This window comes from Carcharodon carcharias, chromosome 15 (assembly GCF_017639515.1).
Source record: "Carcharodon carcharias isolate sCarCar2 chromosome 15, sCarCar2.pri, whole genome shotgun sequence".
Classification (NCBI taxonomy): domain Eukaryota; kingdom Metazoa; phylum Chordata; class Chondrichthyes; order Lamniformes; family Lamnidae; genus Carcharodon; species Carcharodon carcharias.
The window spans coordinates 126,640,253-126,667,027 of NC_054481.1; the positions used below are offsets into that span (position 1 = coordinate 126,640,253).

At 43.0% G+C, this 26,775-nt stretch overlaps 1 protein-coding gene across 6 annotated transcripts in view; it reads left to right on the forward strand.

Annotated features, from left to right (window-relative positions):
* tmem201 (transmembrane protein 201) overlaps nucleotides 1-26,775 on the forward strand; it is a 187,327-nt gene that overhangs the window by 10,846 nt on the left and 149,706 nt on the right. For 5 of the 6 annotated variants that reach the window (XR_005945309.1, XM_041206449.1, XM_041206451.1 and 2 more), the window contains exons 1-2: nucleotides 5,029-5,179; nucleotides 24,004-24,124. Coding sequence is in view for 4 of the 6 variants with exons in the window: in XM_041206449.1 (XP_041062383.1) it covers nucleotides 5,073-5,179; nucleotides 24,004-24,124 (228 nt within the window). In the remaining 2 variants the exon portion in view is untranslated. Of the gene's footprint in view, nucleotides 1-5,028; nucleotides 5,180-24,003; nucleotides 24,125-26,775 lie in introns of those variants that run through there. The other variant, XM_041206450.1, reaches the window with a different exon arrangement.

Sequence of the window (26,775 nt, forward strand, 5' to 3'; positions counted from 1 at the left end):
TGGATCCCATGGGCTCTTACTTTCTTGACCATTCTCCCATGTAGGACCTTGTCAAAAGCCTTACTGAAGTCCATGTCGACTACATCAACTACACTACCCTCTTCTACACAACTAGTCACCTCCTCGAAAAATTCAATCAGATTTGTTAGACATGAGCTCCCCGTGACAAAGCCATGCTGGCTATCCCTGATTAATCCCTGCTTCTCCAAGTGGAGATTGATCCTGTTCCTCAGAATTTTTCCAATTATTTTCCCTGCCACTGATGTTAGACTCACTGGCCTGTAATTACTTGGTTTATCCGTATGACCCTTCTTGAATAACGGTACCATATTCGCTGTCCTCCAATCCTCTGGCACCTCTCCTGTGAAGATTAGTGTCCCAGCCCCTGCAATCTCCTCTCTTGCCTCACATAGTGGCCCGGGGATTTATCCACTCTTAAGTCCGCTAAAACCGCTCATACCTCCTCCCTTTCAATGCTAATTTGTTCAAGTATATCACAGTCCTCCTCCCTGATTTCTACACCTACATCTTCCTTTTCCATAGTGAACACAGTTGAAAAGTAATCATTTAAAACCTCACCTACGTTCTCCAGCTCCATGCACAGATTGACACTTTGGTCCCTAATGGGCCCTACTCTTTCCTTGATTATCCTTTTGCCCTTAGTATAAAATGCCTTTGGATTTTCCTTTATCTTGCCTGCCAATGTTTTCTCATGCCCCCTCTTCGCTCTCCTAATTACTTTTTACAGTTTACACTTATACTTTCTATACTCCTCTAGGGCTTCCACTGTTTTCAGCCCTCTGTACCTGCCATAATCCTGCTTTTTTTCCCTTATCCAATCCTCTATATCCCTTGACAGGGTTCCCTGGACTTGTTGCCCTACCCTTCACCTTTATGGGAATATGTTGGCCTGGAACTCTCACTATTTCCTTTTAGAATGACTCCCATTGGTCTGATGTAGACTTTCCTACAAGTAGCTGCTCCCAGTCCACTTTGGCAAGATCCTGTCTTATATTGAAATCCCCCCCCCCCCCCCCCCCCCCCCCCCCCCCCCCCCCCAAATTCAGGACCTTTATTTCTGGTCCATCTTTGTCCTTTTCCATAACTACCTTAAATCTTACAGAGTTACGGTTATTATCCCCGAAATGCTCCTCCACTGACACTTTTACCACTTGTCTCATTCCCTTAGATAATGTCCTGTATCCCCACTTCTCTTGTAGGACTTTCTACATGCTGGCTCAAAAAGCTCTCCTGGATGCAATTTAAGAATTCCACCCCCTCTAAGCCTTTCACACTAAGACCATCCTAGTTAATATTGGGGAAGTTGAAATCCTCTACAATTATTAACCTAATATTTTTACATTTCTCTGAGATTTGCCTACATATCTGTTCCCCCTGATTGTTTGAAGGCCTATAATACACTCCCAGCAAAGTGATTTCCCCATTTTTGTTTTTAAGTTCTACCCATATGGCTTATTTTGAGGAATCTTCTAAGATACCATCCCTCCTCACTGTAGTAATTGACTCTTTGATCAATAGTCCAATGCCACCTCCTCTTTTACACACATCCCCTCACCACTGCCTTGTCAAGCCTGAAGGTTCTATACCCTGGAACATTGATCTGCCATTCCTGCCCTTCCCTCAACCATGTGAACAATATCATATTCCCATGTGTTATTCAACACCCTCAGTTCATCTGCCTTAAGACTCCTTGCATTAAAATAAATGAAATCCAGCCTTACCTTATTCCCCTGTGCCTTAACAGGTCTATATTTGCTCTGCCTTCCAGACTGACTTAGTTTCTCTTCTATATTTGGCTGTGCATCACCCCCATACTATACCTCCACTCTGTATCCCATCCTCCTGCCAAATTAGTTGAAACTCCCCCCCCCCCCCCCCCCCCCCCCCCCCCCCCCCCCCCCACACCCCAGCGGCACTAGCAAACCTCCCTGCAAGGATGTTGGTCCCATTCCAGTTCAGGTGCAACCCATCCGACTTGAACAGGAGACCCCCCCCCCCCACTTCGCCAGAAACAGATCCAGTGATCCAGGAAACTAAAGCCCTCCCTCCTGCGCCATCTCTTCAACCATGCATTCTTCCTCTCTATCCTCCTATTCCTATACTCAATAGCACGTGGCACAGGGAGTAACCCAGAGATTGCAACCTTTGAGGTCCTGCTTTTTAATCTGCCACCTAGCTTCCTAACTTCTTGTTGCAGGACCTCATCCCTCTTTCTACCTGTGTCATTGGTACCAATGTGAACCATGACCTCTGACTGTTGCCCTCCCCCTTCAGAATGCCCCATAGCCATTCTGTGACATCCTTGACCCTGGCAGCAGAGAGGCAACACACCATCCTGGAGTCACGTCCATGGCTGCAGAAGCAACTGTCTGCATCCCTCACTTTTGAATCTCCTACCACTATTGCCCTTGCACGCTTACTCCTCCTCCTCTTGTGCAGCTAAGCCTCCCACAGTGCCTCCCTTGACCCCCTCCATTGTCTCTAAATTATAAGGCTGCTTATCTCTTATAAGTACTGACTGGGAGAAATTTCCTTCAAATAAATATTGGGAAGACCAAAACCACTGCCTTTGACTGACTCCATCCCTCTACCTGGCAACTGTCTGAGGCTGAACCAGACTTTTCACAACCTTGGTGTCATATTTGATACCAAGTAAGCTTCTGGCTGCATATCCATTACATTACTCAGGCTGTTTCCATCTCTGTAACATCATCTTACTCTGCCCTACCTCAGCTCATCTGCTGCTGAAACCCTCACCCAAGTCTTTGTTACCTCTGGAATTAACTGTTCCAGCACACCCCTGTCCTCCTACATTCTATCCTCTGTAAACTTGAGATCATCCAAAAATCATATCAAGTCCCATTCACCCATCACCCCTTTGCTCATGACCAGCTCCAATGGCTCCTGGTTAAGCAATGTCATGATTTTTAAATTCTCATCCTTGTTTTCAAATCCCTCATCCCCTTGTCCACCTATCTCTGTAATCTCCTCTAGCTCCAGAACTCTGAGGTATCTGTGTTTAAACAATCTGACCTCTTGAGTGTCCCTGATTTTAGTCACTCCACCATTTGTGGCCCGTGCATCAGCTGCCTCGGCCCTCAGCTCTGCAATTCCCTCCTGAACCTGCCTGCCTCACTTTCTTCCTCTTTTAAAGCATTCCTTAAAACCTATCTGGCCAAGCTTTTGACCATCTGCCCTAATATCCCCCTATGTGATTCTGTCAAATTTTGCTTTATAAATGCTCCTGTGCAGCGCCTTGGGGTGTTTTATTGCATTAAAGGCACTAGTGTATAATGTACTAAAGGACATAGGTGTCAGCTGTATTTCAATTGGTAGCACAAATGTCTCTGAACCACAAGGTTCTGGGTTCAAGTCCCACTCCAGAGTTTGAGCACATAAAATCAAGGCTGACATTCCAGTGCAGTACTGGATGATGTATTAAACAGAAGTCCCATCTGCCGCTCAGGTGGATGTTAAAGACCCCATGGCACTGTTTTGAAGAAGAACAGGGGATTTAGAATCATAGAGATCTACAGCACAGAAAAAGGCCCTTTGGCCCATTGAGTCTTCACTGGTCAAACAAGTACTTAACTATCCTAATCCCATTTTCCAGCACCAGGCCCATAACCTTTGTATGTCATGGCATCACAAGTGCATATCCAAATACTTCTTAAATGTTATGAGGGTATCTGCCTCTACCACCCTTTCAGGCAGTGAGTTCCAGATTCCCACCACCCTCTGGGTGAAAAATTTCTTCCTCACATCCCCTCTAAACCTCCTTCCCCTTACCTTAAATCTATGCCCCTTGGTTATTGATCCCTCCACCAAGGGGAAAAGTTCCTTCCTGTCTACCCTATCTATGCCCTTCATAATTTTATACACCTCAATCATGTCCCCCCTCAATCTCCTCTGCTCCAGGGAAAATAACCCTAATCTATCCAATCTCCCCACATAACTAAAACTCTCCAGCCCAGGCAACATCCTGGTAAATCTCCTCTGCACTCTCTCTAGTGCAACTACATCCTTCCTATAATGCAGATTCCAGAACTGCACGCAATACTCTAGCTGTGGCCCAACCAGCATTTTATACAGTTCCAGCATAACCTCCCTGCTCTTACACACTATGCCTTGGCTAATAAAGGCCCATATACCTTCTTAACCACCTTATCTACCTGTCCCACTATCTTAAGGGACCGGTGGACATGCACATCAAGGTTCCTCTGATCCTCAGTATTTCCTACTGTACAGGGTCCTACCATGCATTGTGTATTCCAGTGCCTTGTTTATCCTGCCCAAGTGCATCACCTCACACTTATCTGGATTAAATTCCATTTGCCACTGATCAGCCCATCTGACCAGCCCATCCTCCTGTAACCTAAGGCTATCCTCCTCACTATTTACCACCCCACCAATTTTCGTGCCATCCGCGAACTTACTGATCAACCCTCCTACATTCAAGTCTAAATTGTTTATATATACCACAAACAGCAAGGGGCCCAACACCGATCCCTGTGGAACCCCATTGGACACAGGCATCCAGTCACAAAAACACCCCTCGACCATCACCCTCTGCTTCCTGCCACTCAGCCAATTCTGGATCCAATTTGCCAAATTGCCTTGGATCCCAATGGGCTCCTACCTTCGTCATCAGTCTCCCATGCGGGATCGTATCAAAAGGTGACCCTGGCCAACTGGTAGCTATTCCTCAGCATCACAAAAACCAGATTACTGGTTGTTTTATCACATTGTTACATTGCTGATCACATTGATTATTACATTGTTAGCCACATTCAGAAATGTTGGCAGAATGGGGATGTTCAATCCGTGATGCAGACACAGCCAAAGCAGGAGCCAGATATAAGTTGTTGTTGCAAATGTAACACACACACACACACACACAGAGACCCCTGGATACACAGTGATTGACAGCTGAGCGCCAGAGTGGGCGGGGAGAGGAGCGTGGCCACAGGACGTGATGACGCGGCGCAGTTGGCGCAGGCGCGGCCGCGGCGCGGGCTGCATTAGTCCCAGGGCAACGGTCAGCGCCGGGAATGGAGGCGGTGAACAGCGCGTTTGGCGCCTTCCCTACTGCCCTGGCCGGCGGCCTGGGCCTGGGCATCTGTGCCACCGGAGCTGCCATTTACCGAGCGGCCACCAGGTAAGAGAGGCCTCCGTGCAGGGGCTGCTGCCCCCGCCGAGTTTGGGGTGGGGGGGTGATGATGATGATGGTGGGGGGCCGCATCCCCCTCCCCCTCCCCCTCCCCCAGGCAGGTTCAGTCCCCTTTCCCCCCCCCCCCCCCCTCACTGCTCCATAACCGCAATCCAAATGCAAACTGTTTATTATAAACGCATTTGAAGGAGAAACGTGGGATATTTTCATTGCATGTGCTGCAGTGATTCTCTTCCTCGTCCCTGGCTGGGCACTGGAAGCATGGGCACTGTGATTTCAGGTTGATCTCTGGCGTGGACTGTGCTAGCCCAGGTTTGCTGGCTTCTTAATTCCTCCTAAGCCTAAATCTATTGCCGCCACCACCCCCCCCCCCCCCCCCCCCCCACCAACTTGAATTTTTGTTTTTTTTTAAAGAAAAGTAACTTGAGTTGATTTTTGGGGTGGGAAGCACACATTTGTGCTTCTCTGCTGAATGTATGGCAAACCACAGTGCAGACCGCTCTGCAGCCCCTCTCTTCACTGCTCTGGGGTTCAAGTCAAATATGTGTTTGTGTGTGTGTGTGTGTGTGTTTTTTTTAGATGTGGGCCCCTGTGCATCACTGCATTTTAGAGCTGCCAAAATCTGTCCAATTAAGGTCAGCGGCATGGAGTTCAAGCACTTGGGAGTTGAGCCTTCCTGGTGCTTCAACTGGCTAGGCTGAATGATTTCAAGTTGTAATAATGTCAGCCGCATTGTAGTCATTTTCTTCATGCCTTCCACCTGCCTTGCCAAGAAATTTAAAGCTGCCTTTTGGTGCAGTATGTAAGTAATGATGGGTGGAAAAGGGCAGGATGATAGACTGTGACAGATGGAGACCATGTCCAAAAATAGACAGACTGATCCAAGGGAAAGATGGCAGAATAATAAGCATTATAGGAGCAGTGAAATCAAAAAGATAGGTATATTGCTTTACTGAAATGTATTAAATGCTGCTGTGTCCTTCACTTTCTGAATGAATGAAGACGTATTACAATGTAATGTTAGTGGTGTAAATCCACTTTTTCATTGTTGGGTTGACCTATGAAAGACCAAATGCTGTAAATTCTTTTGCTACCCTTTTTTCCTGGAGGTCTTTGTAGAACTGTAGCCCAGAATAAATCAGCAAGTGTCACTTGCTCCCCAGTACCTTGCCATCTCTTAAATCTTGTGAGGTTAGTTGATGAGTGTGGGTAGGCTGTAACATGATGGGTCAAATCTGGCATCCTCCTCCATTCTGAACATGTTAAAGACTTATTCGTACAGAAATTGAGGTTCTATAATTGGCTTTCCTGTCCCCTTGGTCTGTTATCACTGAGAATTTTATGCTGGCATTGTACATTTCCAAACCTCAGGTGAAGGCTGGACTGGGCTCAGATGGGATGGCCTCACAGTTGACCAACTTTGTTCAGACCTGCACCCGAGGTAATCAGCATTTAAATGAGATGTTGGCGGGTGCTGGATGATTTTGGAGCCAGGACCCTAAAAAGAATTCAGTGTCATCAAAAAGAGAAGGAAAAGGTTAATAGTTTACTCCAGATTTTCCATTTGGAAAGTGAAATGGATGTTGAATGTTAATTGTGCTCACTGCTATTAAGTCCACATTTTCTGATCTTCAAAGTGGCATAGAGATTTGATGAAACATTGAGCTCCTTGTCATTGAAATGGGGACATCCAAGAAAGGCATTCCTGTAAAGTGGCAATTTGAGTAAATTGACTCCTCCTAGTTATGCTTCTTGTGGGAAAAAGATTTACAATGATAAAGCAAATTATATTCTTTTCTTTTAATAAGAAAAGCAACATCTAGCATTGACATAACACCGTCCTGAATATAGAAAAATATCCCAAAGTGCTTCCCAAATGTAATCAGGCAAACTCTGACAGCAGTAGGTTGTACAACTGAGGGAGGTTGCAGTGATAAGGAAGGGTGAAGGCATGAAGGGAATTGAACACTGGGATGCAAATGGGGACACTTGAAGCCCATGAAGGGTAGTGAGCGCAGGGATGATGGGTACCCAGGACTCGGAGTGGGCTAGGATATGGGCAGCAGAATTTTGGATGAGCTGAAGTTTATAATGGGTGAGGAATGAGAGGCAGATAGTGGAGCATTGGAATAGTTGAATTCGGAGATGAAAAAGGCATGAATGAGAGTTTCAGCAGATGATTGCTTGAGGCAGGGGTAGAAGTGGGTGATGTTAGAGTGGGAGGTAGGTTAGATGAGAGTGCAAAGATGTGTGAGCTGCCCAAATAGGGTAGTCAGGAGTGTGATGGAATACTCTCCACTTGCCTGGATGAGTGCAGCTCCAACAGCACTCAAGAAGCTCAATACCATCCAGGACAAAGCAGCCCGCTTGACTGGCACCCCACCCACCACCTCCAACATCCACTCCCCCCACCTCCAACGCTCAGTGGCAGCAGTGTACACGATCTGCAAGATGCACTGCAGAAACTCACCAAGGCTCCTTCAACACTTTCCAAACACGTGACATCTACCACCTAAAAGGGCAGCAGATGCTTGGGAACACCACTACCTGCAAGTCCCCCTCCAAGTCACTCAACATCCTGACTTGGAGCCATATTTCCGTTCCTTCACTGTTGCTGGTTCAAAATCCTGGAACTCCCTTCCTAACAGCACTGTGGGTGTACCTGCACCACATGGACTTCAGCGGCTTAAGAAGGTCGCTCACCACCACCACCACCTCGAGGGAACATGGGGGTGGGCAACAAATGCTGGAATAGCCAGCAATGTCCATATCCCATGAAAGAAAATTTAAAATTAGCTAAAGCTTATTAAATTAGCTTTATTAGCTGGTGGTGTCAACCACTTCAAAGCCAGGAGATAATGGCGCAATCACAAAGGATGTCATTTGTGACTTTGAAGAGAACTTTCATTCCTGTGACAGGCAGAAACCTGATTTCAAACATAGGAAAGATATCCTAGACTTTGAGGTGACAACATGCTCAAGGCAAATTTAGCATCACCATTGAAGTTCTTTTTGCAAAGTGACCTGCATGTGAAATAGATTATCGAACAGAAATGAAAGCCCTAGAATCATTTAAGAAGCAAGTGGGAGACACTGGATGTCCCAGTCTGAAATTGATATTTGTTGCAGGTTCATTCGATGTTTTTCAGCAACTATACCAAAACAAATTATGGTTATATCAAAAGCGAAGCTGCTGCTATAGATCAATTGAGGAAGTTGGCTGAAGTATTGAAACAGCAATCAGGCAGATTTCTATTTCATCAAATGTTACATGAAGGTGGTTAAAATGTTCTATATTCACCTTAACCCTTGACCCTTTTCATTTCTGTAGTCTTGTTTCCTTATTTGGAGGTAATTGCTTCCATCTGTATATTTTTATCCGTGCTGCCCTGCAAGAGATTATCTGAATTACCAGTAGATAATTAATGGTGCTGGGTTCCTGAGTTGGGGGGGTGCTATCTAGATATATGTTTGAAGGCTGTAACCTAATCACCAGGTTCACAAAATCTCATCAGCCAAGTCATGTGTAACAGACATCAAATCGCTGAATTGAATTGCAGACAGAACCTTTGATGGAGTATTCATTAATATAAATTGGTTTGTGTGGAAGGTCTTTTTTGCAGCTGCAGGGATTTTTCTACTCCAGGTCTGAGACTACCCCCCCCCCCCACCCCCAGAATTAAGATGATGATGCTGAGGGTAGTCTTACACATCTTGGAGATGAGAGGTCTCTTGCACCTACTGGAGGTGGGGTGAGGGGTGTTGCTGGGCTGTTCATGGACCAGTTACAGTAAGAATACAACTATTGCAAGATTTGTTTTGACTGTTTGCTTAAAAAATCCCAAGTGAATCACTGGACTACCCTTTTTTACTTTGGAGAGACATGTTGCCCTTTGCTCCCCACTTCACCACCGCTATATTTACAGCAGAACTGTGCTCAAGCTTAACTGTATGTTCAGTTGTCAAGGCCCTAGGTAACGGAGTTCCTTATCTAAACCACTCCAGTTTCCTTTAAGTTGCTGTTTAGAACCTACCTATTTGTCAAAGCTTTTGATCACCTGCCCTAATAACTGAGATGGTCACAAGCTTTGCCTTATAACATCCAAAGCACCTTAGGATATTTTACTATGTTAAAGGTGTTATATAAATGCAAGTTGTTGCACTGACTTCCCCAGTTTTCAGATCAGTGACTTGCTACCACGCTATACTCCAATCTCTCCTTGCAATACACTGACAATATTTGTGTACAGTGTGGGGTAAAAATGTCTTTCTATAGAAAATAGATTGAAAATATGTTCAAGCTGATTAAAGTATTTGGCAATATTAGAGTGAATTGCTGTGACTGTGTGTTGCTGGAGTTAGATACACGGTTTATATCGGTGTAGTGATGAAATTCTTCTTGCAATTGTTGCTGTCTGTTGCCTTAATGACTTGTTTCTCTTTTTAAAGTCTAATTGTGAGTCACTTTGCTCGTGAGGTGAATGTTTGCTTAAGTGTGATTTTGTTTTGAAGAAGCACATTGTTTTTAAGAGAAGAAATACACAGTAGTTCAAAGCAGCTTAGCTTTTCAAAACCGAGTATCCATACCCAAGAGAGTCTCAGACAGGATTAGTGTTTGATATTGCTGGAAGGTGCATGTTGTTTGTGAGACAGAGCTTATTGCCTATCCTGAGTTGGTACTGAGAAGCTGGTGGTGGCTTTTCTCCACATGCCATGTGTTTTATGGTAGTTTTTTTTTATAAAACAGTAAGTAGCTTAATTGTACGACAAACTCAGGCAGCATGGAGTTTGTGGACTAGACCTGCGTAGAATGAATCAGTCTAGCTGAGGATTTTCTTCCCTGACGGGTATTCGTGAACACGTTGAGTTTTTACGGCTTTGAAATTCTCTAGCCCAGAGGGTTGTGGACGCTCCATCGTCAAATATATTTAAGGCTCAGGGAATTAAAGGAAGTGGGGAGCAGGCAGGAAAATGGAGTTGAAGCCCAAGATCAATCATAATCATATTGAATGCTGGAGCAGGCTCGACAGATGGTGTGGTCTACTCCTATTTCTTGTATTCTTGTTTTCATTGTAATTTTATTTTTAACTGGTCCCAGCCCACAATCACATTGTGGATTTTGCATTAAACCTAACTAATTTTTTATTAATGGGACAGAATGCAGTTTCACATTGCTATGGTGGATTTTGGGTTTGAGTTCCAAATTGATATTTCAGTGGTATAATCATTGTGCTTTCATGTAATTGCCGGAATATAGATACAACTAGCAATGCTCTTGAGGTGCTGGTAGGCGGCATTCTTGAACTGCTGCAATCCATATGGTGAAGGTGCTCCCACAGTGCACAATGCACCTGTTTCATGAGATCATTAGGGTTCAGTATCTGCTGATCTATTGTTACACTTAAGAAACTCAACACCATCCAGGACAAAGCAGCCTGCTTGATTGGCACCCCATCCACAAACATTCACTCCCTTCTGCACCGATGCGCAGTAGCAGCAGTGTGTACCATCTACAAGGTGCACTGCAGGAACTCACCAAAGCTCCTTAGACAGCATGTTCCAAACCCAGGACTGCTACCATCTAGAAGGACAAGGGCAGCAGACACATGGGAACACCACCACCTGGAAGCTCCCCTCCAAGCCACAAACAATCCTGATTTGGAAAAACATCGCTGTTCCTTCTCTGTTGCTGAGTCAAAATCCTGGAGCTCCCTCCCTAATAGTACTGTGGGTGTACCTACACCACATGGACTGCAGCAGTTCAAGAAGGCAGCTCATCACCACCTTCTCAAGGGCAATAAATGCTGGCCTAGCCAGCAATGCCCACGTGCAAGAATTAATTAAAAAAAAAAAATTAGCACAGTGGTATTAAGTAGAAAAATAGAGACACCTGGTTGGAATATTGGAAAATTTTATTCGTGCTGCAAGTAGAATTTAGCACACTATTTCTGTTGCTATGAACTAATACTGCTAATATAAACTAATTTTCCTTTGGGTAACCAGAACATCAGAACAGAGGATGATCGGACATATGGCAATCTTTACAGGGAGGTTTATTGCATTAACTTTAAAGCCTACTTTGGGACAGAGTGCTTCATTCAAACGAAATAAATGGCTTGCACCTCTCTCGACCTCAAGGCATCCCAAAGCCCTTTTATAGTCAATGAAGCACTTTTGAATTGTAATCACTATTGTAATGCAGGAACTATGGAAGGCAATTTGCACATGGGTAACTCCCACAAACAGCAATGTGATAATGACCAGATAATCTATTTTAGTGAAGTTGGTTGAGGGAGAAATATCTCTTTGAAAATAGCGTCGTGGGACTTTTTATGCCCACCTTAGAGGGCAGTCCGCTTAAGATCTCATCTGAAAGACAGCACTTCCGGCTATGCAGCACTCCTCCCTCAATACTGCAAAGGGCTTTCAGCCTTGATTTTTGTCCTCTGGTCCTGGAATGGGACTTGAACCAACAACTGTCTGACTCCAGAGCCAAGTGTTTTGCCCACTGAGCCGCTATGGACACCCAAGTTCAACATTAAACTTACTGTGGGTGATGGTTAGATCTCTTGTTTCAACCTGCCAATGGCCACAATCCTGGAGCAATCAGCACCTTGGTTTCCGAGACGTTTTACACCACACCGCAAAACCAGTTTCTTAAAAAGCGATGGGGCCTATCTGACCCATTGGGGATTTTGCATTAAACCTAACTGATTTTTTTTTTTTATTAATGGGACAGAAAAATAGAAATTTAAGAAAAAATTCAGAAGTTGAAATTGGAGCTTTAAAGTTCAAGTTGCCAATCACAAGTATAATTAATGCACGTTTATTTTAGACAGATGGGATTGATTTGGAGTCACATGTTCAGAGGTAGGTTGTTTAACTGGAGCATGTGGTATTAACATTCAGAAATGCTTCCCTTTTTATCACTATCTACTACTTATGTCTGTGATTGTGGATGGTGTACATGCTGTTAGTACACACCTATTACTGATCAGTTTGTATCCCTGGAGTCACATCTTTGCAGTGTAATTAAGGTGCCAGCCAGCTGTCTGTTGTAAAGACCCATCTGGTATTAGTGTAAAGTCTCCATTCACTGCTGTTTTAGGTTCTTGTTGCATCCTTAAAGCTGTCAAATGTCATTTGATGATAATCGTGGATCGAAGATGTGTTTATACTGAAAATGTCATGTTGCTGTGAAGTAGTTTTCACTTTGCAATTGTGACGATGCTGCTGTTCAAACTTATCATTGGGGTCCAGTCTGACTCAAGCCAGAGGCATGATGTGGGACTTCCTGTGAATCTTTTGAGTTTTAAGTCTGTAGCGTTCAACTGGGCTTAAACAAAAATGGACTGATGGCTCAAGAAAATGTTGTAATTTTAAACAAAATTATTGTTGACCAGCTGCTGATTTTTAAAATGGTGTTGCAATAATTTTTTGGCATTGGATCCCTTGGGTAATTTTAAACATTGAACATAGTTACAGTTTGTTTCCTGCTTGTAACATTTAAGGCACACTTTGTACTTGGGAGGAGTGGGAATAGAGTTAGTGGTGTTGTGCTGTTCATCTTAGCATGAGGGAAATCAGGAAATTGAGTTCCTTGTGTGCTAGCTGCCTGCCTGTTTCATTGGGGAACAAAGGAGGGGAAGGGCACCTTGTAGCACTGTACCAAAAAAAAATTTAAGAGTTATAATTCATTTCAATTCTTTTAATTAACCCCCTTTTTTTATTTGGTTAACTTGCTGCATCAGTGCATTAGGTAGCATTATGCCCCCAAAACGTTAGTCATTTGAAAGGTTTGTTTCTGGACTGTATTCCAAAGGAGGCAGTTAACCAGCTTGTGAGGAAGATGGTGATTTCCCAAAAGAACAGACCTCTGAATAGTGTTTTTTTTTTGGTCCTGAAGCTGTGAGCTTCGGGACCAGCTGTGAAACCAGTATTTATATTCAGTTACTGTGGCTTGGGAGACTGGATGTGCATCCTTCAATGAGTCATGTTCTGATGAGTCCATGATTCAGTACTCCTTGTGTGGGAGTATATAGTACATTTTCCTGTTAGATGGATGATGCAGCTCTACATGAAGATTAGTCTTGTGGCTCAAGTTGTCAGTAAAATAAAGATTTTGTACATTTTGTTTTAGCAGAGGTGTTGGAGAGGATCATCTCAAACAGTTTAAAGTTCCAACCCTTCCTAGCCATTCCTGGTTCATCTGATCATACTGATATAGGCAGGGGATGGGAGAGGGAATTATTTGTTCTGTGCCTTGAGGTTCGTTACCTGTAATGAAGTCTTTGGGATTTGGTTGTACATGCTGTGCAGAGATGAAAGTGTAAACATTTTTGATACCTGACCTGTGCTTAAAGCAGGCATGAGTTGGAATGAATTTTTGTAGAATGCAATCTGGGGATTGAAATTAATGGTGAGTTAAATCAGATTGTGGATATCCCAGCAATTCTAGTTGACAGAACTTGTATTTATATAGCATATTTCACATCCTTATCTTATAGAGTCAATGTAGTACTTACGCAGTATCATCACTATTATGTGGGCAAATGTAGCTGTCCATTTGCACAGACGTGGTCTCTTTAAAATAGCAATTGAAATTTGTGACCAGTTGAGGGATGAATGATGGCCAGGACATCAGGAGGACTTACTTAGCTTTTTTGTCCCTTTATTCCCATGAGATCTTTTATGTTGACCTGAACAGATAGGTGGCTTAACAACTCTCCTGGAAGAGTTAAGAGGTGGAAGAAAATCCTGGAAATCCCAACGTTGGCTTGAGTTAAACCTACCTCTCAAACCAGCTGGCTGGGCCTGAGCTTCCCAGCCTTGTTTTCATGGAGTGTTTGAGAGTTTGAATTTCCTCCTTCTTCTAAAATTAAATCTTAGATTATTTCTTTCTCATCACCACCAGTTTTCTTCTTTCTTCCAGCTTCTCTTTACTTTTGTTTGAGAACTTCATGTTCTAGAGTAGCATTTTACAAATAGGAATTCTACTGATCTTCATAAAGGTACAATCTGGAAATCAAACTCGAGACCTCACCAGCCATGGCTGAGATTCGAATGACTAAAAGCAATGAGAAACTACTTTATTCTTTATGCTGCTTAGGCCCTAAGCTCTGGAATTCTCTTCCTAAAATGTCCTGTCGCTCGCTCCTTAAAATCCTATCGCCTTGATTAAGCCTTTGGCCATCTGCCCACATATTTCCTTATGTGTCCCCATGGCAAATTTGAAGCCCCTTTCAACGTTTTATTACCTATTTTTAAAGGCACTGTATAAATGCAAGTTGATGCCGGTTTCTCCGTATGTTAGATCCTTACTGTGGGGCCCATGGAAACTGACAAGAACAAGGGAATTTAATGTACCCCCAAACATCTGCCAAACTCCCTGGAGCCAGTTGTATACAACAGCAACTCGAGGTGCCTTCTTTTCCTATTCCTTTTGCAAAGAATAAACAGGGTTGGAGACTCCTTCCATGGTCTGGTATGTCTGGTCAACAAACTGGATGATCTCTTTTCTCTCTCTCTTTTGCTTTGTAATCCTTGTACAGTATTTTAAAAAGCAAACAAAATGGGATCCATAAGTTAAAGCATTGTAGAAAGGATATCCAGTCAATTGAGACTCTGTCCCTGGGATTTGCCTCCTTTGTTCGATTTTAAAAAATATTCAGAGAAAGTTGATGTCCAATCAGTTGGATGATTGAGATTGCAATTCAAAATCATTTCAGCTGGTAGCTCTCTTGCCTCTGAGTCAAAAGCTTATGCACTCCACAATTTGAGCACAGAAATCAAGGCTGACACTCCAGTGAAGGACTGAGGGAACGCTGCACTGTCGGAGGTGCCTTCTCAGGTGAGACCCGAGTCCCTGTCTGCCTGTCGGGCGAGTCTGAAATATGTAATAGCACTATTCTGAAGAAGAGCAGATGAGTTCTCCCCAGTGTCCTGGTCAATACTTATCCTTCAGCCAACATCACAAAAGCAAGCTATCTGGTTGAGTATCATCATCTTGCTGTTTGTGGGAGCTTGTTGTGTGCAAATTGGCTGCCACATCTCCTGAATTACAACAGTGACTACACTTCAAAAGTACCTCGTTGGCTGTAAAGCACTTTAGGTTTCCCATGGTTGTGAAAGACGCTATATAACTGCAAGTCTTTCATTCAAAGTTTCGGTTTATAACCTTCAATTAGTCCTGAGGTTGGCCTGCAGTTGTTGGCCGTCTCCCAGCTTATTGTAATATAAACATTCCTTGGCATATCATTTCTAGACTGGCTGTCTCAACATTTTGGGGGCTTCTGACCTTTAAAGTTTTGCCCTGTTCGAGAGTGCTCTATGTATTTTGCCTGTGATGACGAAGATTCACATGGCTGTCCCATTGCCCTGTCTGTTGGGCTTTTTTTTAGACACATGTTCAAGTTACCTTTTTTAAAGCTTCTTGGAGTCTGGATTTTATTTATGCTGATGACTGTGGCCCTAAGAGTCTTGATGTACAGTTTAAAGCGAGATGGTAAAGAATCTATTGATGCATTCACACTATCTCTGCAGTCAGTATTGAGCAGGTTTCTTTCACTCTCAATTCTAGTCGTAGTGCAGATACAGCCTTAATCCGAAGCCCATTCTGACGCAATGCTGAAGTGAAGAGCAATGAGACCCCTGCAGGCGATGATCTTACTCGACTTGCTTTAGGGCCTAGACACTCAGTTAATGCTGCGAGGGGTTTATAATGCTGTGACACTCCAGTGACAGTGAAAATACAGCCTGCATCTAGTGTCGGGACTTGGCCCGCCACTGGAGTGAGGAGCAGTGGGAATCCCTGAAGGAGAGTCTCTTTTGCTCGTATCCTAACTCTCACCAAGTCCCGGTCACCCATCCTTCCTGTGCTTGCTAATCTACATTGAGTGGCAACAATTTGGTTTTAAAATTTTCATCCTTGTTTTCAAATCCCTCCTCAGCTTTGCCTCTCGCTGTCCATGTAACCTCCTCCAAGATTTCTGCACTCTTCCAAATCTGGCCTCTTGTGAATTTCCTAATATTGATTGCGTTATTGATGGCTGTGCCTTCAGTTGTCTAGGGTCTAAGCTCTGAATCTCCTTTCTAAGCCTTTCCATCTCTCTTTCACGCACTCCTTTTTTTAGTATGCTCCTTAAAGCTTAGTTAAAGAGAGGCTTTTCATCACCTGTGCTAAAATCACCTTTATGTGGCTAAGTGTCAAATCCTACTTCATAACATTTCTAAGCACCTTGAGTTATTTTTCTACATGAAAGATGCTGTTTCAATGCAAGTTATTGTTTCATTGCTGCTGTTATGTGAGTGTTAAAGCTAATGCTGCTGTGTGAAAGTTTCAAGTAGTTCTTATTGTCAGTGCAAATAGAAAAAACTTGCTAACAAAGATGGCAACCAGTTTATGCACCACAAGCTCCTACAAACAGCAACAGGATAAATGACCTGCGTATGGAAGTATCGTCTGAGAGATAAATGTTGACCAGATCATAATGAGAGAATTTCTCTGCTCCTCTTTGAATTGGAATCTTGCGTCCACCTGTACAGGCTTTGGTTTAACGATAGCTCTTGCATCACAGCGCAGCCATGCCAACCTAGATCGTGCACGCAAGTCCCTGGTGTTCTTGACCTTCTGATTCCAAGGGGTGAGTTCTGTCGAGACCAAGCTGATGATTAATCATAATTGTGGTCTTGTGTGTAAAAGAACATGAAATAAAGGTATAAGCAGGGTCAGATGAATTATTGAAGACAAAGTAAATTTAATTAGTTCACACTTGATGATTGCATCAAAATAGATTGTCAAGGGCAGTTTTAAGCACTCATTCAACCCTCTTCTCCTTCAATATGCAGATTTTATTGGTTTGAGTGGGGAGATATAAATTTTGTGCGTTGGTGAAGGGGACGCCTTGCCCTGTGATTAATTCTGTTTTGGTTTAACACCTCGAGCATATGTATTATCCTGAAGTGAGGATGCAAGAATTGTATCCAACCAGTGATTCATTCTAACAAGGTACAGAATTTAATAGCATTTGTGTGGAACACATAATTGGGGTTTGCAGTTAATGAGGAGATGAATCAATTTACATCTGTCCCAGGAGATCATCCGCACAAAGATGGCAAATGAGTTCTCGGCATCAGTTGTGCCCTACGCTTTTTTAAAAAAAAATTTCTTTTATTTGTAATGAAATTAAATTGGGTATACTCTTTTAAAGTTCTGTCCGTGCTGTTTTCCCTGTAGCTGCATATGTTACAGTTGCATTTTTGTAAGAATTTAATTTACCTCAGTGGGTTTTTGATGGGAGTTTTGGTGCTGTACAGATCAGGGGGAAAAAAAGACAATTACTTATTTTTGAAGTTGATTTGAACCCAAATCTTTTTTGTTGTTGCAAAGATTTGTGTTCTGAAGCTTAATCAGTAACTCGTAATTATTGAAATTAAATCCAGCCCCCATCCCTGAGCTAGTTTGGACTGTGATCACCTGATCCATACTGAGTAGTGAAGGTCCCAAGGTCAATCCCCTTCCCTCTCTCCTTGGCCACAGTGAACAGGTGGCAGGATAGAGTGGCACACAGGCAGTGGTAAGGAGGAGTGGGGAATGCTGTTGACGGTGAGGCACTGCAATAAACGCTGGTGCCCTGGGTCATGAGAATTAACAAGACTTCCATCTACAGATTGCCTTTCCTTTGACCATTGATGGAAGCTTGTGTGTGTTTGATAAGGATAAGAGTCTGTTCTCCAGCCCACTTGTCACTTTCCTCCAATTAGTTCCGCGTGTTCGAATAACTCATTAACACAATGTCAAGACCTACACACAAACAATAGACATACGTAAAGAATCAATATCTTCAACAGAAAGGAAAGGAATTGGGCAAAAAAGTCCAATAAGACAGACCAGTGTAAACTAAATGTGTTCTATTTATGTGCTTTGCGACTTTAGGGGCACTATCTAATGCGATCAATTGTTAAAGTTGACAGCACTTAAGCATCTGGGCCTGCAATTTATTTTCTTCTTTTATGGCAAACCGGAGGTTTCAGTTGATTGAATTATTAATCTTGACAAAATCTGCTCTCAAAGAATATTGATGAAAGTAAAGATTGTCATGAACAATGAGAATCATCCCTTGTTGCAGTATTACTGCTGGATGCATTCAGGGAATGGGCTGCAATCCCTCAGATGCAGGTCAGATCAGTTCTTGAGCTAGTTTCTGTCCTTCTCTATACGAACTTCTAACAGGAGTTTGAATGGATGAGGTTATGCTCTCACAGCGGGACTCATTTCTGAAGAGTCATACAGACTTGAAACATTAACTGTATTCCTTGCCGCAGATGCTGTCAGACTGCTGAGTTTTTCCAGCTATTTTTGTTTTTGTTTCAGATTTCCTGCATCCGCAGTATTTAAATTTTATATTTACGTTATTGATTATATTAATACATTGGAATAGTTTTTTCATACATGCTTTAAGCTAGACCTCTGAGTATTTTCTTCCTTAATTATTCATTTATATGTTGCAGTTAGAGATGGGCCATAAATGCTGGCTTAGCTAACCACATCTACATCCCCTGGAGGAATAAATAAAATAAAAATGAATGAGCAATGTACCTGAAATAAATTTTTGTATGGACCTTTAAAGTGAAATTGAATAAAATAAATTTATCTCAAGTTGATGCTCTAAGTGTTTCATTGAAGTAAGTGGCATTTCAGAATGCTGCAGACCTGTGTTACTGCAATTCAGTTTTATTGACCTTTCCATTTTTTTTCATCCTCATCATTGAGTGCTTTCATTTCCTAGATCAAAAGGCCAAAGTGCCCAAGTTTAAACTGGATGTGCAGCTGTTGTAGTAACATCTTTTGTGCTTTTTCTTTGCTTCCCCCCCCCACCCTCCTCCAAAATGAATGTCCTGAAGCAGGATATATTTATGATCACAGTTGCCATTGCAATTAATGGCCTCTTGTTCAACTCCCATACCAGAGATTTTGGGAAGGTTACAGACTCCATGGACAAGTGGCTGACCAGCTGCTTGTAATCTCCACTGTTCAGTGTTATCATTTGAAAAGTGTAATGGTATTTTGGTTCATGTGGCATTGCATTTGCTTGTTGCATTCTTGTGGATGAAAGCTTTTTATTGTATGATCACATATCGCTGTTTGTTTTTTTTTAATCTGTGTGTTTATTGTGTTAAAGGAATTACTTCCATATCTGTAGATTTTTTTTAAAAAAAGTGCTTCACATTAATTTTTCCTCAATGCAAGGGATGTCTAGAGGGATAGAATGGAAAAGCAGAGTTTTTTATTCTTTCATGGGATGTGGGTGTTGCTGGCATGGCCAGCATTTGTTGCTTATCCCTGATTGACCTTGAACCAGGGGCAGTTAAGAGTCAGCCACATTGCTGTGGGCCTGGAATCATGTAGACCAAACCAGGTGAAGATGACAGATTTTCTTCCCTAAAGGGCATTAGTGAACCAGGTGGGTTTTTACAGCAATCGATGATAGTTTGGCATGGTCACCATTACTGAGATTAGTTTATATTTCAGATTTATTAACTGAATTCAAATTCCACCAGCTCTCATGGTGGGATTTGAACCCAAGCCCAAGAACATTAGCCTGGGCCCCTGGATTACTAATCCAGTGACATTATCACCACACCATCATCTCCTCACCATCTCAATTTATGTTAAACTTGGATCGAACCTTGGTTAGACCATACTTGGGAGTACTGTGCACAGTTCTAGTTGCCGCATTATAAACAGGATTATAGATGCACTGGAAAAGGTGTAAAAAGAAAGATTTACAAGGATGATACCAGAGCTGAATGGTTGAGGGGAATAGCAAAAATGTATTTGATGGGAAGCTAAATGAGAAGCACATGAAGGAAGGAGTAGAAGGACATGCAAGTAAAGTTAGATGATGCAAGATTGTGTGGAGCATAAATACTACCACAGGCCTGTTGGACTGTATGACCTTTTCCTTTGCTTTAATTTCTGTGTAATGTCCAGTTGGAGAGTAAAACAATTTTGCATTCTTGGCCCCAAGTATCAGCATCAAACACATTTCCTGGTGAGGCGTGATCATACCTGAAAACATGAGATCTTGCATTAATGAGCACCGATATAAACTCTATTTTCCACACTAGCCATCTATCCACAATCAGTGAGATTGTTTGTGACAGTCTCTGAAGTGTTTTGTGTTGTGAACCTGTATCAATTTGTAAACTGGGACTCCTGCAGCCAGCAGAGAGAGGAGGAACTATTGCTCCATCAGTAGACCGGATTCAAACAGTGGTCCCAGAAATAATTCCTTGCATTGCACCGGAGAGTTATCTTCACATAGTGTTACAATTCAAGTTCTTTCCCAGTGCCTTTTATTTGGTGCTCAGCACAATTGTCAGCTCCCATCAGTAGCTTGTGCTTCCTATGAACCAACACATGACCTTGAGCATATTTGACATGGTATTGCCACTGGGTGAACAATGAGCCATTGTAGTACAAGCAGCATCACCTTGCATTTAAAGAATGCTTTTACTGTCCCAAGGTGCTTCACATGGGCATTTTGAAACAAAATTTAACAGAACAATTCGATATGAGGTATTACGACAAGTGATCAAAGCTTGGCCACAATAGTAAGTTTTAAAGGGGTGTCTGAAAGGAGGAGAAGTAGAGGGGCAAAGAGATTTAAGAAGGGAATTCCGGAGCTTGGGGTCGAGGCAGCTGAAGGCAGAATTGCCAGTGTTGGAGCGATGAAAAATGGGGATTTGCAAGAGGCTAGAATTAGAGGCATGCAGAAGCTTGAGGGTTGCAGGGCTTGAGGAGATTGTGTGCTCCAGGTCTCCGAGTTGATGGAAATTATCAAGTTGGAAGCCACTGTAGCTCAGATATATATGAAATAAACTGCGTTGATCTGAAATGAAAGCAAGATTATATGGAGGTGGGATTAATCTGATTTTTTTTTGAAAACACAATATATTATGTTTTTCTTGTTAATTCTTAACAACTTTTCTCAAAACCAAGGTTCCAGGTTTTTTAAGGTGCATTTTATGTTGTAAGCTGGACAACTGCATGAATTGAGCTGAAGAATTAGGGAAAGCTTACCACATTTTTCTTGACAATTTCACATTGTTTTCAGCAATGGAACTGTCCGAGAACAAAACGCAGTGGTACCAGATGGCAAGCATGCCATGTTGTGTTGGCAGTAGGCACATTGTACCTCCATTAACCTGGGAATGCTCATCCTGGCACACTGCTAAAATAACGCATGTTATCTCTATGCCTCTAGAAATAATACTGGGGTACCCTCCCGCTCTGCAACTTTGCATTTGTTAATTTATCAACAGCCCTGAGAGGCCTGGCCAAACACCCTGATGTGGCATTTATTTTATAGAAATGTAACTAAACTACAGACTATTCGCCATGACCACCCCTTGGCACATAAATGTTTCACCCAATTTTGTCTACCCTCCTTCAAAGAAGTAACATAAATCTCTCAAAGCAATCGCACATTTTTTTATTGGTTCCATACCAGGAGTAGTGCAAAAAAGTTGTTGATTCTCCTGAGTGTCGCACTTCGTAAATTGGACAATAACTATGGTGCTTTGGAATAATTGGAATGTTACAAGTTTCCAATATAAAGTTGATGTTTCAGTTGTCTGGTTTGGGATGTTGGACCTGTTTGGGGGATTGATAATTTAAGAAGCCTGCATGTTTGAGAGTTGTTTGTACACTAAGCCATCTGCCTAAGATGTTCCTTTCTTACAGAGCTGCTTTCCTATTTTAAATTTTTTTTTAGTATTTAACATTTGGGTGTTAGCTGTGGCTAAGTAGGCAGCATTCAAAGATATAAGGTTGTGGGCCCACATCCTGGTACCAGAGTCTGTAGTACGAATTCCTGATGATCCTCCAGTGTAGAATTGAGGGAGTGTTGCACTATCAGATGAGACATTGAGCCGAGCCCCCTATCAGCATCCTAAGGTGAATGTAAAAGATCTCATGGCATGGTTTTGAAAGAAAGGTGAATTCTCCAATGTTTATCCCTCAACTAACATGACTAAAACTGATGATTAAATTGTGGGAATTTGTGCACAAGCTGTTGAGTTTTCTCTGTCACAGGTGGCCACATTTCAAAAGTATGTTGGTCATGCAGGCTTCTATAAAAATGCAAGCTCCTTTTTTCTTTCTTTGCTGTTAGTCCCATCCTTTTATGTAGTTTGTTTCTGTGAAATTCAAACAGATTGGCCCAGCAAATGGTAAATATGTTACTGGGCATTTATGGGTCAGGTAGCCAGTGCTCGCAGGCATTCATTTGACTTGATTTCTTTGAGTACAATCCCCAGGATCTTTGTTTCAGTTAAATCCCATGAAATGTGCTGTTATTCTAACCCTGATTTCATTGCTTGGCTTTAATTTGGTTTTGTGTTCTTTGTGAGGAGCTGTAGTCTGATCTAGGTAATTTGAATTTTGTTTTACTCTCTGCGGTATTGAATTTGACTTTTCTGTTTCTTGCCTTTTGTCTCATTCTGCTCTGTACAGAGTAAAACAACTGTAGGCACAGGGACTTAACCTGATCTCCAAACAGCAGCAGACCATTGGCACTGGTGCCCATTCTGTTACCATGGGAAGTGCTATTAATCATTTTCTCTCACGCGTGTGCACACAGACATTTTTGACACTATAGTCATGAATAGGGGGATTGAAAGTTGGCATTTGTTGGAAGCATTTTTGATTATGGATGACGAATCAATTCCCAATTATTTGTAATGTGCAAGTGAAATTCAAGTGTGCTTGTTATTTAAACTTTCTTTTCCATTAGGTTGAGTTCTTGTGTGTCAGGAGAGCCACATATGATTTCATAAATGTTATGCGTTATACTTGTAATGGGTTTTAATTGTGTGATGTGAGTTCAGTCCCTGTATGTTGGGAGAAACCTAGGGTTGCTGTGATCATGGTAGTTGGTGTTAAAATGACATGTTACCTTAGAAGCATATGGCATAGAAGGATGTCCCTCCCCACAGCCTACAGCATCATTTCATTGAACTATTGGGAATGAGTTTTGACACCACTGTGTCAGCCAGTGAGTTGAAGCCAGGATGAGACTTCTAGCAAATTGACTGCTTGCTGTAAAATAGACTCTGAATAGAGTCCACTGCAGTAAACAGAACTTATCACAAAACTGTAGCAGAGTTTCCTGATAAAAGCAGGATTATTTCTCCAGAAAAATGTAATGTGTCGAGGAATAATTACATAATACATCTAAGTGCATAAAATCAATCCCAGTTACTGAGAGGAATATGGTCTCCAGGTGATGGGGGATTTACTCGAGCAGCGTCATCCTGGCTGAGACTTTTGGGATGACTGTATGCCGCTATAAATTTTTATCCTCTTCTGTCAACTGCTCTCTGTGGCAAAGCATTTCATGCTCCAGAAACTTCCTCCTATCATATTTTTTTTTTACTATGGGTGCACAAAGATGTAAAAAGTGCACAAAAAAGGATTCATGCATAAAGGCTTCATGAAAGAGCATAAGATATAGAAAAAAATATCAAAAAATATAAAAAGAGCTGTTAAAATTTGTTGAAAGATTAATTTATTGCAAGGCTTGCATGGCCTTGTTTTCACCAGTAACATGTGTGATGGGACAGAAATTAGTGTGAATAAAGGGACAGTGTGAAATATGACGCAAGCCCAGTTAGGATTGGCCATCATTTGGTTCTTGTATTACTTAGTGTCAGCAGCGAACTTCGGGAAGAACAATTTCACGTGTATTTGCAGTGGGCTTTAACAATAGTTTGCTATTTAATAATCAACTTTTACAATTTCTTTACAGGAAGAAGCCAACACACGTGAGTGTAAACTGCTGGTTCTGCAGCCAGGATACGACTGTACCCTATGGGAACAGGAACTGCTGGGATTGTCCAAACTGTGAGCAGTACAATGGCTTCCAAGAGGTTAGGGTCCTTACATTTCTGGAAATGTACTTCTCTTGCCGTATGTGACTACAAAGCAAGTTCTCTTTTTAAAAAACTCAGCAGGTCTGGCAGCATCGGCGGAGAAGAAAAGAGTTGACGTTTCGAGTCCTCATGACCCTTCGACAGAACTTGAGTTCGAGTCCAGGAAAGAGCTGAAATATAAGCTGGTTTAAGGTGTGTGTGTGGGGGGGCGGAGAGATAGAGAGACAGAGAGGTGGAGGGGGTTGGTGTGGTTGTAGCGACAAACAGTGATAGAAGCAGATCATCAAAAGATGTCAACAACAATAGTACAATAGAACACATAGGTGTTAAAGTTAAAGTTGGTGATATTATCTAAACGAATGTGCTAATTAAGAATGGATGGTAGGGCACTCAAGGTATAGCTCTAGTGGGTTTTTTTTTTTTATTTTATATAATGGAAATAGGTGGGAAAAGGAAAATCTTTATAATTTATTGGGAAAAAAAAGAAGAAGGGGGAAACAGAAAGGGGGTGGGGATGGGGGAGGGGACTCACGACCTAAAGTTGTTGAATTCAATATTCAGTCCGGAAGGCTGTAAAGTCCCTAGTCGGAAGATGAGGTGTTGTTCCTCCAGTTTGCGTTGGGCTTCACTGGAACAATGCAGCAAGCCAAGGACAGACATGTGGGCAAGAGAGCAGGGTGGAGTGTTAAAATGGCAAGCGACAGGGAGGTTTGGGTCATTCTTGCGGACAGACCGCAGGTGTTCTGCAAAGCGGTCGCCCAGTTTACGTTTGGTCTCTCCAATGTAGAGGAGACCACATTGGGAGCAACGAATGCAGTAGACTAAGTTGGGGGAAATGCAAGTGAAATGCTGCTTCACTTGAAAGGAGTGTTTGGGTCCTTGGACGGTGAGGAGAGAGGAAGTGAAGGGGCAGGTGTTGCATCTTTTGCGTGGGCAAGGGGTTGTGCCATAGGAGGGGGTTGAGGAGTAGGGGGTGATGGAGGAGTGGACCAGGGTGTCCCAGAGGGAGCGATCCCTACGGAATGCCGATAAGGGGGGTGAAGGGAAGATGTGTTTGGTAGTGGCATCATGGTGGAGTTGGCGGAAATGGCGGAGGATGATCCTTTGAATGCGGAGGCTGGTGGGGTGATAAGTGAGGACAAGGGGGACCCTATCATGTTTCTGGGAGGGAGGAGAAGGAGTGAGGGCGGATGCGCGGGAGATGGGCCGGACACGGTTGAGGGCCCTGTCAACGACCGTGGGTGGAAAACCTCGGTTAAGGAAGAAGGAGGACATGTCAGAGGAACTGTTTTTGAATGTAGCATCATCGGAACAGATGCGACGGAGGCGAAGGAACTGAGAGAATGGGATGGAGTCCTTACAGGAAGTGGGGTGTGAGGAGCTATAGTCGAGATAGCTGTGTGTGTCGGTGGGTTTGTAATGGATATTGGTGGACAGTCTATCACCAGAGATTGAGACAGAGAGGTCAAGGAAGGGAAGGGAAGTGTCAGAGATGGACCACGTGAAAATGATGGAGGGGTGGAGATTGGAAGCAAAATTAATAAATTTTTCCAAGTCCTGACGAGAGCATGAAGCAGCACCGAAATAATCATCGATGTACCGGAGAAAGAGTTGTGGAAGGGGGCCGGAGTAGGACTGCAACAAGGAATGTTCCACATACCCCATAAAGAGACAGGCATAGCTGGGGCCCATGCGGGTACCCATAGCCACACCTTTTATTTGGAGGAAGTGAGAGGAGTTGAAGGAGAAATTGTTCAGCGTGAGAACAAGTTCAGCCAGACGGAGGAGAGTAGTGGTGGATGGGGATTGTTCGGGCCTCTGTTCGAGGAAGAAGCTAAGGGCCCTCAGACCATCCTGGTGGGGGATGGAGGTGTAGAGGGATTGGACGTCCATGGTGAAGAGGAAGCGGTAGGGGCCAGGGAACTGGAAATTGTTGATGTGACGTAAGGTGTCAGAGGAATCACGGATGTAGGTGGGAAGGGACTGGACAAGGGGAGAGAGAAGGGAGTCAAGATAACGAGAAATGAGTTCTGTGGGGCAGGAGCAAGCTGAGACGATCGGTCTACCGGGGCAGTTCTGTTTGTGGATTTTGGGTAGGAGATAGAAGCGGGCCGTCCGAGGTTGGGCAACTATCAGGTTGGAAGCTGTGGGAGGGAGATCCCCAGAGGAGATGAGGTCAGTGACAGTCCTGGAAACAATGGCTTGATGTTCAGTGGTGGGGTCATGGTCCAGGGAGAGGTAGGAGGAAGTGTCTGCGAGTTGACGCTCAGCCTCCGCGTGGTAGAGGTCAGTGCGCCAGACAACAACATCCCCACCCCCTTTCTGTTTCCCCCTTCTTTTTTTTCCCAATAAATTATAAAGATTTTCCTTTTCCCACCTATTTCCATTATATAAAATAAAAAAAAACCCACTAGAGCTATACCTTGAGTGCCCTACCATCCATTCTTAATTAGCACATTCGTTTAGATAATATCACCAACTTTAACTTTAACACCTATGTGTTCTATTGTACTATTGTTGTTGACATCTTTTGATGATCTGCTTCTATCACTGCTTGTTTGTCGCTACAACCACACCAACCCCCTCCACCTCTCTGTCTCTCTATCTCTCCGCCCCCCACACACACACCTTAAACCAGCTTAAATTTC